Raw genomic sequence first — 16,954 nt, forward strand, 5'->3', positions numbered from 1 at the left:
CTTAACTTGTAAAAACATATTTGTACGCATGCTCAATTATTTCCAGCTACTCACCTGTCGCTCACACTGTGGAAATATCTTTAGCCACGCCTCCTAACTGACTTCCGCATTGTAGCTAGGCTACGTGTGGTGAAGAGGGCTGTAGTCACAACAACAAACCATACGCTTGAGAACGAAAGTCTTTCAGATATCGGTATTAAAACAGTCAAAACAACCAGAACAGTATCGGGACTTGTTCTCTTAAATACTTTCAGGTAGGTGAGTGTGTTTTACAATGTTCAACGTTGGCGGGGATGTTAAAACGTGATAAAGTGTTCGTGTCAGGCTGCAGCTATCACAATGAAAACATAGCCTAATAAAACAGGCAGATATTAAATTGTCCCCGTGCAGGAGTGTACCTAAAGCCTTCATTTTGAATAGTGTGGACATAGTAGGCTAGGCTACACACTCCACAACATAATGAGGAGGTAGCCTAGACGACTGTATGATCTGATATCAGAGGCCAGATCGAGGTGAAGTGAACAGATGGATTCCTGCACACAGAGCGGGGAGCGTTTGGGACGGATATGAACAAGTCTTTTTTTTTTAAATGAATATCGAGAAAGCCGTCATGAGCAGCCCTGACATCAGCTGACGAGCAGCTGATCCGCTCAGCTGATTTATCAGGAAGAGTATTTTGATACCGAGAAACCACTGATTGCGTGACCTTTTTCGGTTATTTTATCATCATAATGTTACTTTGCATTATTTGATGTTGGGACTATCCTTCCAACCAGAAAGCAGAGGCCCCTGGGCACAAAATCTTGGAGGCCCCCCCTCTCAGAACTCGTGGCCCAAACTCACACAGCATCTACACTTTTATAAACAGTGAAAGTAAGCTGTCCAACTCCATTTCTTGTGATGTTAATTGTGACTCTATAAAACAAAGGACAAAATGGAAACTACAACAATGAAAATGAAATGAAAATGAAAATACAGCCTAATAACATAACTAAGAATAACTACAGTCATGTCTGTACAGTCTAGCTTCCCACAATAGCACAACATCAATGCTAATCTCAACAGAAAACATCCAGTCTACTCGTCTCTTCCACTGAGCCAACCCAACACTAGTAAATCACACCAAAAACAAAGGCAAGAAAAAAACGTAGTGGTGACCACAATTTGATCTAAAGAGCTGACTTTGGAAAAACAGCTGATTGTTGAGCACCTGTTTTACTCTCTCTCTCACTGTCTCTCCCCTTCATGGAGAAACAGATGGTCAACAATCTGCTAGCCTAATGGTAACAGAGCTGTGTTTGTCACATTGTAATCAAATATATGAATGAAAATAGGTTGAGTATAACTTATATACGTATAGGCCTATACAGCTCACTCTCAGCGTGAAATGTAGTTCTCAAATTTAAGTTGCACAACTTAATGTATGGCAACTGTTTTATTCTGTCATAATTTCCTGACATGTAATGACACCTGACAATAACGCCATTGCTGATGTTCAGCTCTACATCTCCACCAAATCCATCACCACGGCAACTCACTCCACTTTGACCATTGGCCTCAGTGAAATTAAATCATGGATGCAAACCAACTTTCTCAAACTTAACTGTGACAAATTGACACGATCATCATCGGTCCCAAATTCCTCTTCAAAACATTGCACAACTTTTGCTTCACCATCTATAACTGCACTCTGTCTCCCTCCTCACACATCTACACCATCAGGATGCTTCACCATCTATAACTGCACTCTGTCACCCTCCTCTGTCACCCTCCTCACACATCCATCTGTCACTCCAGCCGGGCTGTGGTTCTCTGTCATGTCCCGCTGCTGATGCTCAGGGTGCTGATGTTGTTCTAATTGTTCATCTGAAATAGCCAGGCTGGATGTTATGATGCTAAACTCCTCATCGCTAGCATCACCGCAGGCGTCGCCAGGTTCTTTATTAGCGTCGAGCCGACTTACGAAAAAAGTTGAGATGGTTGGAATATTACTCCTAATTAAATCCTCTCTGCTACCTTCTCCCTTTTAGCTTTCCGTTTTGTGGCTCCACCGTTTTTTATCCATGTTGTTTGTTTTGTTGATGTCCTATCCTCTCTTTCACTCTATCCTCCACCGCCTGGCTTGCCGCTATCAACCGTTTCCGCGGTAACCTGACTCGTAGTAATCAGACAGCCGACAGCAAAAAACTGATCATAATACATTTTTGTGTGCAACTAAATTATTGTTAACACACATACACACAAACACACACTGATTAATTAATTTTAATTTAATTTAATTTTAAATAAATGAAAAAAAAAAAAGGATGAGGCCACACAGTTAGTGGGGTCTTGGAGGCCCCCTAGAGGTCGGAGGACCCCGGGCACCGGCCCAATCGGCCCGGTGGTAAATCCGGCCTTGCTTCCAACAGGTTTCTCTTCCTTAGTCCAGTTTTTGTCATTTTCTTTTCTTTTTTTTTTTTTTATCAATCTTTTACAAGATATAGGCTACTTTTATAAAGAAACGGTTAAAACAACTGTGGCAGTTTGAATTGCAATAAAGATACAATTTTGCTTTTGAAACCAATAACGTGTAGCCTACTTCGATTTGAGATATTTAGGAAATAATAAAGAGAAGTTTTATGTAACTGGGCACATGTGAATCTTTCTCTGCCTTTTACCCACTGCATGCTGGGAACCTGTAGGTTGCACTGAATAAGAGTCGGTGAGTGAGAAGGACATTTAATGTGATGTAGCCTATATATGACCCATAGTGGATCACCTGTATTAATTCTGCTATGTATGACAAACTTGTCAGAATCATTAATATCAAAAGACATGACATTTCCTCTAGTGTTCAAGCTGTTTTAAAGACATTTGATTTGAAAAAAAGAACACTGGATATGTTGCCTGAAAACAAACCATTGTTCTTTTATTGACATTAAAGTATATTTAAAGTTTTTGCAGTGACTAGTGAATCCTTTCCCGGCACAATGATTGTGAGGAGGGTGGAAAAGACAGTTCTGAGTGTGGAACAGTCGGAGGGAGTCGGTGCTCGTGTCCGCAGGAGCATCGGTAGAAAAGAGGTAAGTTTCTCAACGTGTTAATGTTGTTTGACTGTCAAACCTACTTACTAAGAACTCAACATAACCACCGCCACTGTAATTTAACACTGTACATTTCCCAGCTAAGAAACCTGGATCCTTTCCTGATGTTGGATGAGTTCAGAGTGAGCAAGCCAGCAGGTTTTCCAGACCATCCTCACCGGGGATTTGAGACAGTAAGAATATTTGACTTTCATTTTAGCCTTTCCAAACTATTTAGTGTGGCACCAAATAGGAGCTAGAGAAAGTTAAATGCAAAGGGTTGAAGCCAGCAACATGGGAGGAACACAAATTATTTTTTGTTGCCTTATAGCAAATGTTCCTCTTTCCTCCAGGACAAGTTTGTTTTCACCCTGCCAAACAATTTCAGCTGTCTGGCCTTCTTCAGGGTGTCTGAGGTTGTTTCTGGTGTCCTTACATACAGTCCACTGATTAGCCCTGTAAAGTATACGCACGTACGTATCAGTATGTAGCGGTATTTAGCATATAAACAACATCATCATTACAAACACCTTTTACGAAATACCACATTCAATTTTAAATGATCCAGAAATGTACAAGATCAATTTAAATTAGTATAAATACAAAATGTTTAACTACAGATGAAACAATTAGTCAATTAATCTATTTACAGAAAAAAATATAATAATTGATTAATTGTAATTCGTTTATAATCCATTTTTTTCCCTGTTAAAGAGGTTTTTTGGGGAGTTTTTCCTTCTGAATCGAGGGTCCAAGGATAGCGGGTGTCGTATGCTCAACCGTTTTTAGGCCAAGGACCCCTAACCTGAAATAGAGACGAGCAGGGACCCCCCTACTACATTTATATTGTATAAAATTTAGTTGCATAATAAACTGGGCCTACAATAACATGTAGGGTGGCCTAAAACCTATACACATTCCTTTTTATGGTGCCCTACATTACTAAGCTTCTATTTACATATTCATATATCATCATGTGGAAGGCACAGTGAATCCAGAAGCTTAACTGTATCTGTGGATGGCTACCATAGTGGATACCTTTCCTGTAGGCTTATCATCAATGAAGTTGTTGTTTTTTCACGAATATGCCGATTTAAATCTTTGCTAATACTTTTTGGTGTCATGTTAATGGACTGTATAATTTTAGACATTTTTTTATTTTGGGGGAAGAAAACATTCAAAAAAGTAGTTAACAATAAATTGGCGGCCTCTATTATATATTATAATGTTATAACATTATAATATTTTTATTTTAGTATTATTACTGGTTGAAATAGTAGAAGCCCAGGACAATGCCCAGGATCAACAGGCTCACTGAGGGCTGAACTTCCTACTTTGACCACAAGGTGGCGACAGCTGGCCAGTGCCCAGAAAGTTACTGTACTACTTTGCCTTCCACAAATGTTGATTTAGGTTTATAGATTAAAAAAACACACAAGCCAGAGATTTCAGAGATATAACATCTACTGGTTCTGTTAAGTCCGCCTGAGCTTATATTAAGCCCAGAAAGCTTTCGGTTGAAAAAGTTTAATATGACAACAACAAAATTTCCCTATTTTGAAAGAGAGGAATTTTCTTTGATGTGTTTTTGTTGAACCGTCCTTGGTTTTGTGGGGTTTTAATCTTCTTGGTATTTGAAATGAATGTATTCTGTCTCCACCAAAGTTGTCTGTCCCTGTTTTCTGAGAACTGAGAGGTCCAATACTCATGCAATAGCAAAAAATGCTCCTCATATACCAACACAAAATCTCTTCTACAACTCTCTGCTATTATTGCCACAGCTTTCTCTACGTTTCATGACAATTTAATAAAGTAGGCATGGCTTCAGTGTTTAATTACATATTTAAAACCTAGTAATGCAGTTCAGAACCCACAGCTTCCAATTTCCCTCCTTTCCTTCCCTGCAGTTTGTCGTTTGTTTGCTATCTTTATTTCATATTTGACTTTAGTGTAGTACTGAAAATGAGTAATTAATTATTTAATTGACAGAGATGTAACTGACGACAAGAATGATAATGGAAAGAACCTTTTCATCAAATAAACAGCTTCTAAATATGTGTGCCGATACAGCTGCAGCTAGATTTTTCACACCCTTGCAATATACACAATGTTTGAAAGCTGGTTGTAACTTATTTATTAAGATCATCTTTACTTTAAAGCTGCTATAAATAAATAAATAAATAAATAAATAGGGCTTTCCTCAACTAAAGAAATTGTTAGTCGACTAACACTTGTACAATATTGTCGACTAATCGATTAGTTGATTTAATTGACAGAGCTGTGCGCTTTGAGAGGTGGTTAAGACTAGAAAAGCACAATATAAATGTAGTTAATTAACCATCTGTAAAACTGAGTTTCTCCACAATTAATCCTGCAAAAGCACCAATTTACATCTTGTGTTTACCATAAATGTGCTCATAAGTTTCTTGGAAATGAGTAATTAAGCATGAATAAGCATAAAAAATCTTAGTCGACTAAGACCAAAACGACCGATTAGTCGACTAATCAACTAAGAGGTGGCAGCGCTAATAAATAAATAATTAAACAAGGAATTTGTAATTACGGTTAAACTTTGTACTATGCATTAGCAGTAATGTGGCAGGTTGTATCAAACTTTAAAAAACCCACATATGTCCTTAGATGGCCAGACATTCTTCCAAGTATATTTGAGTTGGCAGATGCAACTTAAATCTCCCGGTGCGGATGGCCAGGCCTAGGCTACACCCAGCATGCCTTTCAACAGGTGTGTTTGCTCACACTCGCATGACTTTTGAAATCACACAGCTGTGGCGACAGATCACAGGCAGCTCACTGCAGGGGTAGGAGATTTCCTCCCATACACAGATGTTCCGCTTTGAACCGGTGACCCATCGCTCAGTAGCCTACTTCTCTTCCTGTCCAGTCTGAGCACAGGTGCTTTTAGTGTCAAAGCAGCACTCGTTTATAAGCTCCTGGCCTGAGTTAGTGAAACCTGGAACTATATAACTCACTTAATGCAAAGAAAGGTCATTACTTTGTGTCAAATAAGCATCTAAGGGTTAAATAAAATTAAATAAATGTAAAAAATGCCCACATTCTTTACATTATTTCTTTTTGATTCATTAGTATGAGGTAATATGAGGCTCCTAATGATATGTTTGCATCTTTCCTCAAACAGGTTACATATGTTTTAGAAGGCGTCACGGCCCATGAAGACTTCTGTGGCCATTCAGGACGACTGAAAGCTGGAGATCTGCAAGTACTGCAAAACTTTCTTTTTTGAAAACTTTTTAAAGGAATAGTTCGACATTTTGGGTTGAGTGATGCATATTTGCTTAGAGTTAGATGAAAATATTGAAACCGCTCTCTTGTTTGTACATTAAATGTAAAGCTACAAACAGTTAGCTAGCTAGGGAAGTTTGGGGTCCCCTGCTGGAGCTGCTGCCCCTGCGACCCGACCCCGGATAAGCGGTTGAAGATGGATGGATGGTCGGTTATCTTAGCTTAGCTCAAAGACTGGAAACAGGGGCAACCGGCTAACCTGACTCTGTCCAAAGGTAACAAAATCTGCGCACCAGCACCTCTACAACTTACGAATGATGTCTTGTTTGTTTAATTTGTACAAAAATGGTAAGTAGAGTATAAAAACAACAATTTGCCATTTGACATGTGGTTATATGCCTTTTCAACAGAGCCAGGCTAGCTGTCCCTGTGTTTCCGACCTTAATACTAAGCTAAGCTAATGCTAAGATAACCTCCTGCTGGCTGTAGATTCTCTTCTCATGACAGTAGGGCGCTAAATTGCCAAGCAACGTCTTGGTGACGACAAGACTCCTGGAGGTTGACTGTGCACGGCAAAAAAAAAAATATTCCGGCCCATAAAACCACAACGGGTCATACTTTGGTTTGGAGATATAACATATTAATTGGTGAGCTATACGTTTCTCCCTGTTTCCAGTCTTTATGCTAAGCTAAGCTAACCAGTTGCTGACTGGAGCTTCATATTTACCGCATAGACATGAGAGTGGAATCTATCTTCTCTGTGATCTGTCAGTCTAATGCTCCAATAGTAAATGTGGTAGATTTGAAGCCGGTCATGACCTTGAATCAGAAGCTTTCAGTTCACTTTTTATTGACGTAAATGAAACTATAAGAGCAGAACGAGGCTTAAGGCCTTGCATATGCATTATAATGTTTTGCACTCACACTAATTGGATATCATGCCCTGTGGGTTGTTTCCTGTGTTTTTAAAGTAGTAAAGACACACAACACACACACACACACACACAGGCTGCTGACTCAGAGCTTCTAACTGCAGCAGAGGTTCAGTCAGTTCAGCTGAATTTGCTGTAACCCACCATGTGCACCCTCTGTAGGCTTGGACGTCACGTTAGAGCTGCAGATGCTCAAAAAGCCGCCTGCCTCTCCTTCAGGGAAAGCTCACGCACTGTCTCAGATTAAAGCAGTTAAGGAAGCAGTGAAGATGGCAATGAAAATGTTCAAGAATAATTTTTAGCTAATGTTTGACTTATTTCCAGATCTGTATACATCCACTTTAGAAAAGAAACAAATCTGACTTACTACATTTGTTTTACATCAATATTTTAAAATGACAGATTTTCTGTGCAAAGAAACGTAGCTGAAAGAAACAACTGTTGCTTAAAAAGTTACCCATAATGCACTTGGTATAAGCATACTTATATAACAAGCTGTCTCAAAGTTTGAAATGAATGCATATCTTCATATTTTAATACACAATGTCCATCTTTTATCAGGACACCATGAGATGTTTAAGATTTTATTTGAACCACTGATTAATCTAATTTCAAACACCACACAGATCTGTACTGCCTCTATTTCCTTGGTTTCTAGATATCCTCCCAGCACACAACAATAAAAGAAGCAGCATGATGAACAGTCACGGATGAGTGATCAGCAGCCAGTTTCATTAAACCTTAGCTTGAGAGCGGAAATTTCCAGCTCAACTAAAGATGAAGCAGAAGCTGTTCAACTAAACTTAATTTCATTCATCCAGTTTGTTTTCGAATCACTACCTGAAACCAGCTCTACGTTTTAGAACGTATTTATTATATTATTATATTCAGAAGCCTATCAAAACGTGTCTATATTTTTCTGAAAATCATCTTTTATCTCTCTTGTTTTTGCATTATAGCAGCCCTACAAATCGTCCCTGCGGTATACTACTGCTGGACATTTTTCAAAGGATGATTAAGTGGTTTGCATTTATTTCACCATCTTCTGAAAACTGACCTGCAGTTTATTCATTTTCAAGTGTTCTGCTGACGTGCGGTGCATGTAACTGCTTCTAGACTGTAATCTCAGTGTTGAAGAATACAGCTTTACATTTAACATACAACACATAATGATTCTGTCTGAAGATTAAACCTGTAAGATACAAATAGGCAAACAAGTGTGGTAAGAAGGATGTGGCAGCTGCTTGCATTGAAAAGGGTGCTGTTCAGCAGCCAACTGTAGTTATATTTCATTATTCATTTAATTATTTATTTATTTATCACATAAGTGTACACAAAATATAAAGCTACAATCTGGACCATGCCAGCTGATCCACAGTGCCATTCCTCGTGCGGCGCCACATGAGTGGTTAACAAATCCCTCCCCACCTCTGTTTATTTAATACAAAAAACAAATACAGTGTTATGGACTCAACAAATAGTGTTAACAACCTCAGCACATGTGGGCCATTTGTGATTGTGTCTTTGGTATAATTGAAATATGTCTCATTGTCCACCAGTGGATGACTGCAGGACAGGGGGTGGTCCATGCTGAGATGCCTGTGTCAGAGGAGCCCGTGGTGGGCTTACAGCTGTGGGTGAACCTGCCGAGACAAGACAAGATGGTGGAACCGGCGTACCAGGAGCTTAAAGGCTCAGAGATCCCCAAACCCAGCCAGGGAGGAGTTACAGTTGCTGTGATATCTGGAGAAGCTTTAGGAGCAAAGGTGTGTGTGTGTGTGTGTGTGTGTGTGTGTGTGTGTGTGTGTGTGTGTGTGTGTGTGTGTGTGTGTGTGTGTGTGTGTGTGTGTGTGTGTGTGTGTGTGTGTGTGTGTGTGTGTGTGTGTGTGTGTGTGTGTGTGTGTGTGTGTGTGTGTGTGTGTGTGTGTGTGTGTGTGTGTGTGTTCATAATTCACCCACAAGGTTGTGATGTCACTGTAGCATCATTAAATCAAGCCACAGACCGAAGATCACTTTGAAACTGTATGTTTACCATCCTGCTAGCTGTTGATCTCATGGTGATTGCTCAATTTCTGGATGCTTAAAAAACTGACAAGTATTGACGTGCGTGCGTGCGCGGAGTTACTGCAGGGCATGATGAGACACTCCCAAGTTGTGGTCTGGCATTTAAACCTCTGGGTCATTGAACTCAAGTAGCCTCCTCCTCCTCTAAAAGTAAAAACAACAAAACTTTTAATTTGGATTCTTCTACTGCATTTTCATTCTGTATAAGGCTCATAATTTGGGTTTCTTATTGATAATGGTTTAAACTCAATTTAACCCTGATTTTATGTAGCCTGACATTGACATAATTGGTCTCAAACCACTCAGTTCATTTTTGATAGCCAAGGGGCATTATCAACAACCATAGACCAAAATGCTGGATGCAATTGGATAGAACTGGAAACCAATCAGAACAAAGAAACTTGACATAGCGTTGAGCTTTAAGTTAAAATGTGATTACTAGTAATCTGTCGCCACAGCTGTGTGATTAGTAATGAGTTGTTCAAAGGATTACCACAATGTCTTGTTTTCTATTTCTACATGTGAAGCTTTGAAGTTATGTAAAGTCACACAAAACAGAGCTGGGCCATTAACCCAAGGAATGCAAAAGTAATGTAACTTGTTACTTTTGCTGGTAAGTAATTAGTATAGTAGTAAAGTGTAATTACTTTTCAATATGTAACTAATGTGGCTAATTGATTACATTTCAAGTTACTTGTCCTACAGTTGTGCAGATAAGTCCTGAAAATAATGCCCTCCCTGTATGTATTGTTTTAACAAATAATAATAGTTGACATTAGACAATAATAGTTGCTGCACAAAACAAGAACTAAGAACTCAAAAGAAAAGCATAGGTGCTTTCATTTCCTTAACTTTGCTCACTTTCTCACGCACGTTTCCTATTTGCAAAGCCACATTGCTGAGCGTTTCTTTTTTGTCATCATCATCATCGGTCATGATATAAAATAAATATATAAATAAAAACGCACAAACAATGATACACTAAGCTGTTTAGTGCAAGAAGTGTATACCATGGAACTTCTAATAAGTTCTGACTTTGAATATCTGACAAACCATGAGATTATTAGTAGGTGGTCAAGACGATGTGGGTAGCAACAAAACAATGCAGCTATCATTTATTGTTCACAACCCATTTGCAGGGAACGGCAGTGCAGATGGTCCTGAAGTTGTACACAATTGTCACTATTTCAAAGTTTGCATTAATGTGTTTTCTTTTTTATCCTGTGTGTGTGTGTGTGTGTGTGTGTGTGTGTGTGTGTGTGTGTGCGGGCGTGCATGCGTGTGTGCTGTGTGTCTTTTTTTTCCCTATAGTCTAAAGTCTACACAAGGACACCGACCTTGTACCTGGACTTCAGGCTGCAGACAGGCGCCCTGCATGTGCAGCCAGTCCCCTCAGGTAGGAGAACAGCTTTTCTAGATGCACCATAGTGTGTCTGTAATTGTTTTTTTAATAGCAAAAGTGCCTGTTAATGGTCTGTAAGGATGCTTACACAAAGGTATATCCTAGTTCCATTAGTCTGCTCTTCAGCCATCCCTTCTCATTTTTTTCTGTGTACTTCCAGGAAGTACACAGATGTACTCTGAAGTGTCCATGCCATAAGACGTCCCTGTCCTCTTGTGGCAGGAAACGAAACTGACTGAATCTTGGGAACGTAACAAAACAAAACAAAAGAAATTATGAATTAAAGCAAGACTAAATAGAAATCACACTATCTTCTCTTTGCAAATGAAACGTTTAATTTATAATTAATAAAGCAAACCCTTGTTAAATTCAACATACTCGGGGGTTTTGCTGCTACAGCCTTGCTTTGTCTGGTATGAGCAATAGCTTTTGGTGGCTAAAGTTAGCAAATGTTAGCAAAAAGTGCACTTTTCTTCTTGTAAACAAAGTTTCAGTTAAGTTTACATTTGGTGTTACTTACCAAAAACTCCACAATGTACCTTTAAGATAGCTACCCTCATTCTAACGTGTGCTTACATTTCAGTATTTACCATTATCCTGTAATTGTCACAGTGCCGGTGTTCATAAAATTTAGAGACACAGTGCAATCATATTTTGCAACACTATTAATAGTAAGAGTACTGTATTGTGCATTTAACAGGTTCCATTCAGAAGGATCTAGGTCAGTATAAGGTTCACACTATGGTTTGCACTAAGAGAAATGTGTACAGAATTTTATCAGAGAGAGAACAAGAGACTGTTCTCATCTTGTTCAAATGTTTAAAATGATGACCACACACCAATATTCTGTTTCATACTACATTGGGTGTTTGCAAACAGGGACATGTTTGTGCGTTTGTTGCTGTGTACGGTTTGCAGAGACATACATTTTGGGCAGATGACAACATTTACATCATGCACACTTGTGGCCACCCAGATGCAAAAAGTATAAATTGGACTCAATTAGATGAGTTAGATTGATACCACTTTCATGTCTGGTGGACGGTACCACAGAGCTATGGTAATGTTTCTCCGTAACTACTGGGTGTGTAAATAAGGTGATGCTATCAGTTATTGTGTTCACAACTTGTTTCTGCCGTCCGCAAGTGGCCAACATTTATTTATTCCTGGTTTAAGAGCAGAGAAATGGTTCACCAACTACACTATTTACACAAATACCTAATAAATAATATTTCTGTGTTTGACAGGATGGACTACATTCATCTACACACTCTCAGGATCCATTCATGTTGGTGAGTTTTGTCTGGTTAATGTTTTACTAAAAGAAAGACCCACTGTACACTCTTTATTTGAACTTTATTTCCCCTATGAATACATATAGTACATTACCTGTCTCATGTTGTCCAACACTTCAGTTAAATAAACTCAGCAAAAAAAGAAATGTCCTCTCACTTTCACACTGCTTTTATTTTCAGCCAACTTAACATGCGTAAAACTTTGTATGAACATAAAAAAAATTCAACTACTAAGAACTAAACTGAAGAATGTTTCACAGACATGTGACTAACAGAAATGGAAAAACGTGTCCCTGAACAAAGGATGGTCAAAATCAAAAGTCACAGTCAGAATCTGGTGTGGCCACCAGCTGCATTAAGTACTGCAGTGCATCTCCTCCTCGTGGACTGCACCAGGTTTGCCAGTTCTTGTTGTGAGATGTTACCCCACTCTTCCACCAAGGCACCTGCAAGTTCCTGAACATTTCTGAGGGGCATGGTTCTCACCCTTACCCTCCGATCCAACAGGTCCCAGACGTGCTCAATGGGATTGAGATCCGGGCTCAGGAAATGGCTGGTGGCATTATCATGCTGGAGGGTCGTGTCAGGATGAGCCTGCAGGAACATGAGGGAGGAGGATGTCTTCCCTGTAACGTTCTGCAACTTTTGATTTTGACCATCCTTTGTTCAGGGACACATTTTTCCATTTCTGTTAGTCACATGTCTGTGAAACGTTGTTCAGTTTAGTTCTTAGTAGTTGAATTTTGTTATGGTCATACAAAGTTTTACGCATGTTAAGTTGGCTGAAAATAAAAGCAGTTGAAAGTGAGAGGACGTTTCTTTTTTTGCTGAGTATATAAGGAGAAGGATAAATCGCTAATAAACGGGGTGATATTAACATTCTTTAGTTGGATATGTGCGCGCTTCAGTGTGTTTAATCACAACCTAACTTACCTTCCTGCTGCCAAATCTACGTTACAAATATGTGTGTGATCTCAATCCAGTCGCAACAAAGAACCAACCTCATTGTGCAACTGTGTATAAAATATGACCATCTTAGAGTTTGGCTCCATATCAACCCCCTAGCCCACACGTTGCCCTGTTGTAACAGTGTTGCTTGACATTATACTGTGAAATGCTGTATTTCCTGTTTAATGGACAAACTTGTGTGATCAGGGAATTCCCATTGCATGAGAACAAACCCTTTCAGACAGTGAACTCATTTTCAGAGGCTTTCTTGGTTTGTTGAAACCTGTTGTTTTCAGTCCAAATTCCCCTTTTTAAATATTTAATTTCATCACATTCCAATGTGATTTGATTACTCTACATTGTTACACTGCAGGATCTCTCAGACTGGTTGTAAATGCTGGCAGATGTTTTGATGACACGAGAGGATGAAATTGGCTGCAAAGATTAAAGAAGTTATTTGAATCTCTAGTCTCCAACTCTACATGGAGTCTGGCCCAATCAGGACCAGCTGGCTTCGATGAATGCATCGACCGCAAGTGAAGTGTCTGGCTCTCTTAGCGTTTAGTGTCAGTGTGTAAGTACAGTAAACCGGTCAAAATGTCTGAAACATGCAGGTGCCTGTATTTCTCTTTAATTCGCAGTGTTATGCCGCACTTGTGGTAACCTAAAATAATTTGTAAAAAACTATTACTATGATGCACAACAGGTTAACCTCATGTTCCTCTTAATTTACCATCAAGACTAAAGTTTTTTTTGTTTTCCCCAATGAGGCACTACTACTCCCAGAAGTCATAGATTCAGTTATACATAAGATTAACATAGATAGTTTTCAGAAATACTTCAAAAAGAGCTCAGAGACCACACACGTCATTAATCCTCCTAATTTATTTTGTGTCTTTTTCCCAACATGACTTAGAATTGAATGTGAAAAACTGTCCCAGCTAAACATTTCACTGTCATTAGAATTAACAGTAATAATGTGCAGTAATCACGCATGATTGAATTGAAGTGGTGGGTTTACACTTTCTTCTTTAAAGATGCAGTAAATAAGCCTTATAAATAAGGTTGGGTCTCGTTTGGTTTTTTTTCGATTCCGGTGCTAAATCGATACTTTTAAAACGGTGCCGGTGCCTGAACCGGTACTTTGCAATAAAGTAAAAAAAAAAAAAAAAAAAAAAAAAAGGGTAGTAAACAACAGTCAGTGACTTGTTTATTGCTAAGGCCATGGTCAAAATTAAAGATTTCATAATAACGTAATAACTATAACAATAACTTATTTTACCAGTAAATTGCTGTTGAACCCCAGATGGGAAAAGGGTATTTTACAATTACTGTCAATGCACCACGAGGCTACCAGTTTTAAGTGAATCTGTGTTGTTTAATTCCGACAATGGCAGCTGCAAGTGAACGCACCGTCTGTGTTGTTTAATTCCGAACATATAAACATACTGTATATCTATGAATTGCGACAACGGCAGCTGCTGCGCTGCAGAGCAGACTGTTACATCCCACTGTTGAAGTCCTCCACAGTGAAATACAGTCACACTTTACACTGTTTAACGTTAGCTGTCAGCATTTTAACCGTGATTAATCCAGCTGCTAGCTAAAGGTAGGCTAACGTTACATGCTGTCAGGTGTAGTGTAAAGTCAGGCACCGAAACTTTCGTTCTTATTTGGTCTCGTTACTACCGTTTACGTCGGCACCGGTTCCCTATTGGCACCGAGTTTCGGTACCCAACCCTACTTATAAAACTAACTTTCTGTCATTTTTGCTGAAACTGACCCTATGTTCCAGTAGAACTACATGAAGCAGGTAATTAAAAAAAATCCAGCTTCTCTGGCACCACCTACAGCCTGTAGTGCAATTTGCAAAAATGCACAGCTCCCTGTTCAGATGCACCAATCAAGGCCAGGGAGAGTGTCTTACTGTGTGTCAATTACTGCTCATGCGCACGCATTCATTCTCCCTTGTGGGGGGAGGGGCTTAGGAGAGCGTTTGGGGCTTTAGCAGAAAGGGGGGAGGGTTTGAGAAATTGTCGATCTTCAAATCTTTTGGCTAAGTCCTGGATCTTCGCAATCCTACCTACGGCATCTTTAATGTCACTATGAAGGAAAGATGAAAAAAGACATCCCTGTATCGTTAGAAAATCATGGGACGTGAAGGGTTCCAGCTTTGCTTGAAGGACAATACTGAACTTTTTCTAATTTTCAAGGCCCAGATGAGGAGCAGCAGAAGGTGGAGCCTCATCACACTGTGGTGTTTGGAGATGGAGACTGCGTCAAAGTTAAAAACGAGGTGAGGAACTTAAGTTCTTTGGATCAAGAGCAGTTTCCATAATGTCAAAATATTTCACGCCGTTCTTCAAATTTAGTATTTTACTGATCAGTTTGTTTGATGAGTTACTTACTCTTCTTCCCATGTGGAACACAATGAGTTTCCTCTATTGTTTCTTATTCTTTGCAACATGCTGAGGTTCCCTCCTCTGTTCCAAGATTTTAAAGAAGCCATATGTCCTTCTCAGGTAGCCACTGTGGATTCCCTTGATCCTTTTCATATCAGCTTTGGTTTCTGGCCAACATTCAGAACCGTACATTATCTTTTAAAGGAGGATCTTTGTTTTTAGTCATGGACTTCTCAGTGTCATGGAGTTGGGAAACACAGCCTGGGCTTTCACTAATTTTGTTTGATGAGCATTACCTGTCTATCTTTTCTTCCACTTCACATTTGGTATAACTTTCTGAAAAAATCTTTCTAACTTAACCCTTGTGTTGTCTTCCTGTCAACCTTGGAAAAAAAACAAGACGTTTTTGACGCCTTTTTTTCACAGTTTGTTTTTGCTTTTTCCAACATTTTAAATTGTAAAATTTTTCTTCTTTACATTTTCAGCGCTTATTTCTATGTCCCATATATTCTGATATAAAACAAAAATTGAAAACGGGTCAATTTGACCCTAAGTCAACACAAGGGTTAAATCTTAATAGTCAGAGCACTCTTGTTTGTTTGACGTTCCCAAATTAATCCGATTTATTCAACTTTTAATTCAGCTGGTTTTTATGCAACACTGATTTGATCCAGACCTCTTTGTTTTAAGGATTTCCTTCTCAGATTGTTTAATATGTGATTCTTCTTTGACCCCACCGATTTATCTTGGGACCTAACGGGGGGGTCCCGATCCCTAGGTTGGGAACCAGTAATTTTGAAATTACAAATGAAAGTCCGACCACTTCACATACAGACAAAGATGAAAGCACTGCTTCGTATTTCCTCCTCAGGGCTCTGAAGTTTCCCATTTTGTGCTGATCGCTGGAAAACCAATCAAAGAGCCTGTGGTACAGCACGGTACGTCATTGGTGTTATTCCCTCCGAGATGAATACAAAACAAGTCACTGCACATAAGAAATGCTTAGATGGGTTTAAGAAGTCGCAAACTTAATCAAGAACTGTAATGTAATACTTTCCAATGTTGTGTGTGCCCTTCAGGTCCGTTTGTAATGACCACAGAGGAAGAGATCGGACAGGCTATCAGGGACTACCAGACTGGCAGAAATGGCTTTGAAAGGGCAAAAAACTGGAAATCAAAAATCAGCAACTCTTTCTGAACACTACACCTTGGTAGAAATGTTAGCCTTAGTTGTTTAATGCTATAGAAGCATATTTAAAGAGATATTTGTTTTGCTGTTTTGAAACATGGGTATTTTTCCCCCCATGAAATGTTCCGTACTTGTCTATCGCACAGTAACTACTTTCCAGCACCTATGTTAACTTGTTACATGTCCCGTTGTTTGCCCAGTAGTAGTTAACCCCTTCTACCTTGTAAAATATAGATTTTAGGGAAAAAGTGTTTCTAACTGCTCTCCACTCACCTTGTTAAATTTAAGCTTTTACATTTTCCTTCTGCTGTTTGAAATAACACAGTAGCAGAGCTGTTAGGACATTCTTGCGTTGTTATTATAAACTATTAAGTATAAAGGTTTTACAAAACGTTT

At 39.1% G+C, this 16,954-nt stretch overlaps 1 protein-coding gene across 2 annotated transcripts; it reads left to right on the forward strand.

The window, feature by feature from the left end:
* The first annotated feature begins 66 nt into the window (after window positions 1–66).
* On the forward strand, window positions 67–16,953 carry pir (pirin). Of its 2 annotated transcripts, none has more exons than XM_028582899.1 (10): window positions 67–258; window positions 2,938–3,065; window positions 3,167–3,259; window positions 6,223–6,303; window positions 8,818–9,024; window positions 10,634–10,718; window positions 11,972–12,016; window positions 15,181–15,263; window positions 16,241–16,307; window positions 16,449–16,953. In XM_028582899.1, the coding sequence occupies exons 2-10, from the start codon at window positions 2,973–2,975 to the stop codon at window positions 16,565–16,567; spliced, it is 873 nt and encodes a 290-aa protein (XP_028438700.1). In that variant the 5' UTR covers window positions 67–258; window positions 2,938–2,972; the 3' UTR covers window positions 16,568–16,953. The 2 variants fall into 2 exon arrangements, with proteins under 2 accessions (XP_028438700.1, XP_028438690.1); XM_028582889.1 differs by having other exon boundaries at window positions 67–254.
* Window position 16,954: the final 1 nt, after the last annotated feature.

Source organism: Perca flavescens, chromosome 1 (genome assembly GCF_004354835.1).
Source record: "Perca flavescens isolate YP-PL-M2 chromosome 1, PFLA_1.0, whole genome shotgun sequence".
NCBI classification, from domain to species: Eukaryota; Metazoa; Chordata; class Actinopteri; order Perciformes; family Percidae; genus Perca; species Perca flavescens.

Coding starts and splice junctions, on each gene's coding strand:
- pir (XM_028582899.1), top strand. CDS start 2,973: ATGATTGTGAGGAGGGTGGAAAAGACAGTTCTGAGTGTGGAACAGTCG. Junction 3,066..3,166: donor GGAGCATCGGTAGAAAAGAG/GTAAGTTTCTCA, acceptor TACATTTCCCAG/CTAAGAAACCTGGATCCTTT. Junction 3,260..6,222: donor CTCACCGGGGATTTGAGACA/GTAAGAATATTT, acceptor TTCCTCAAACAG/GTTACATATGTTTTAGAAGG.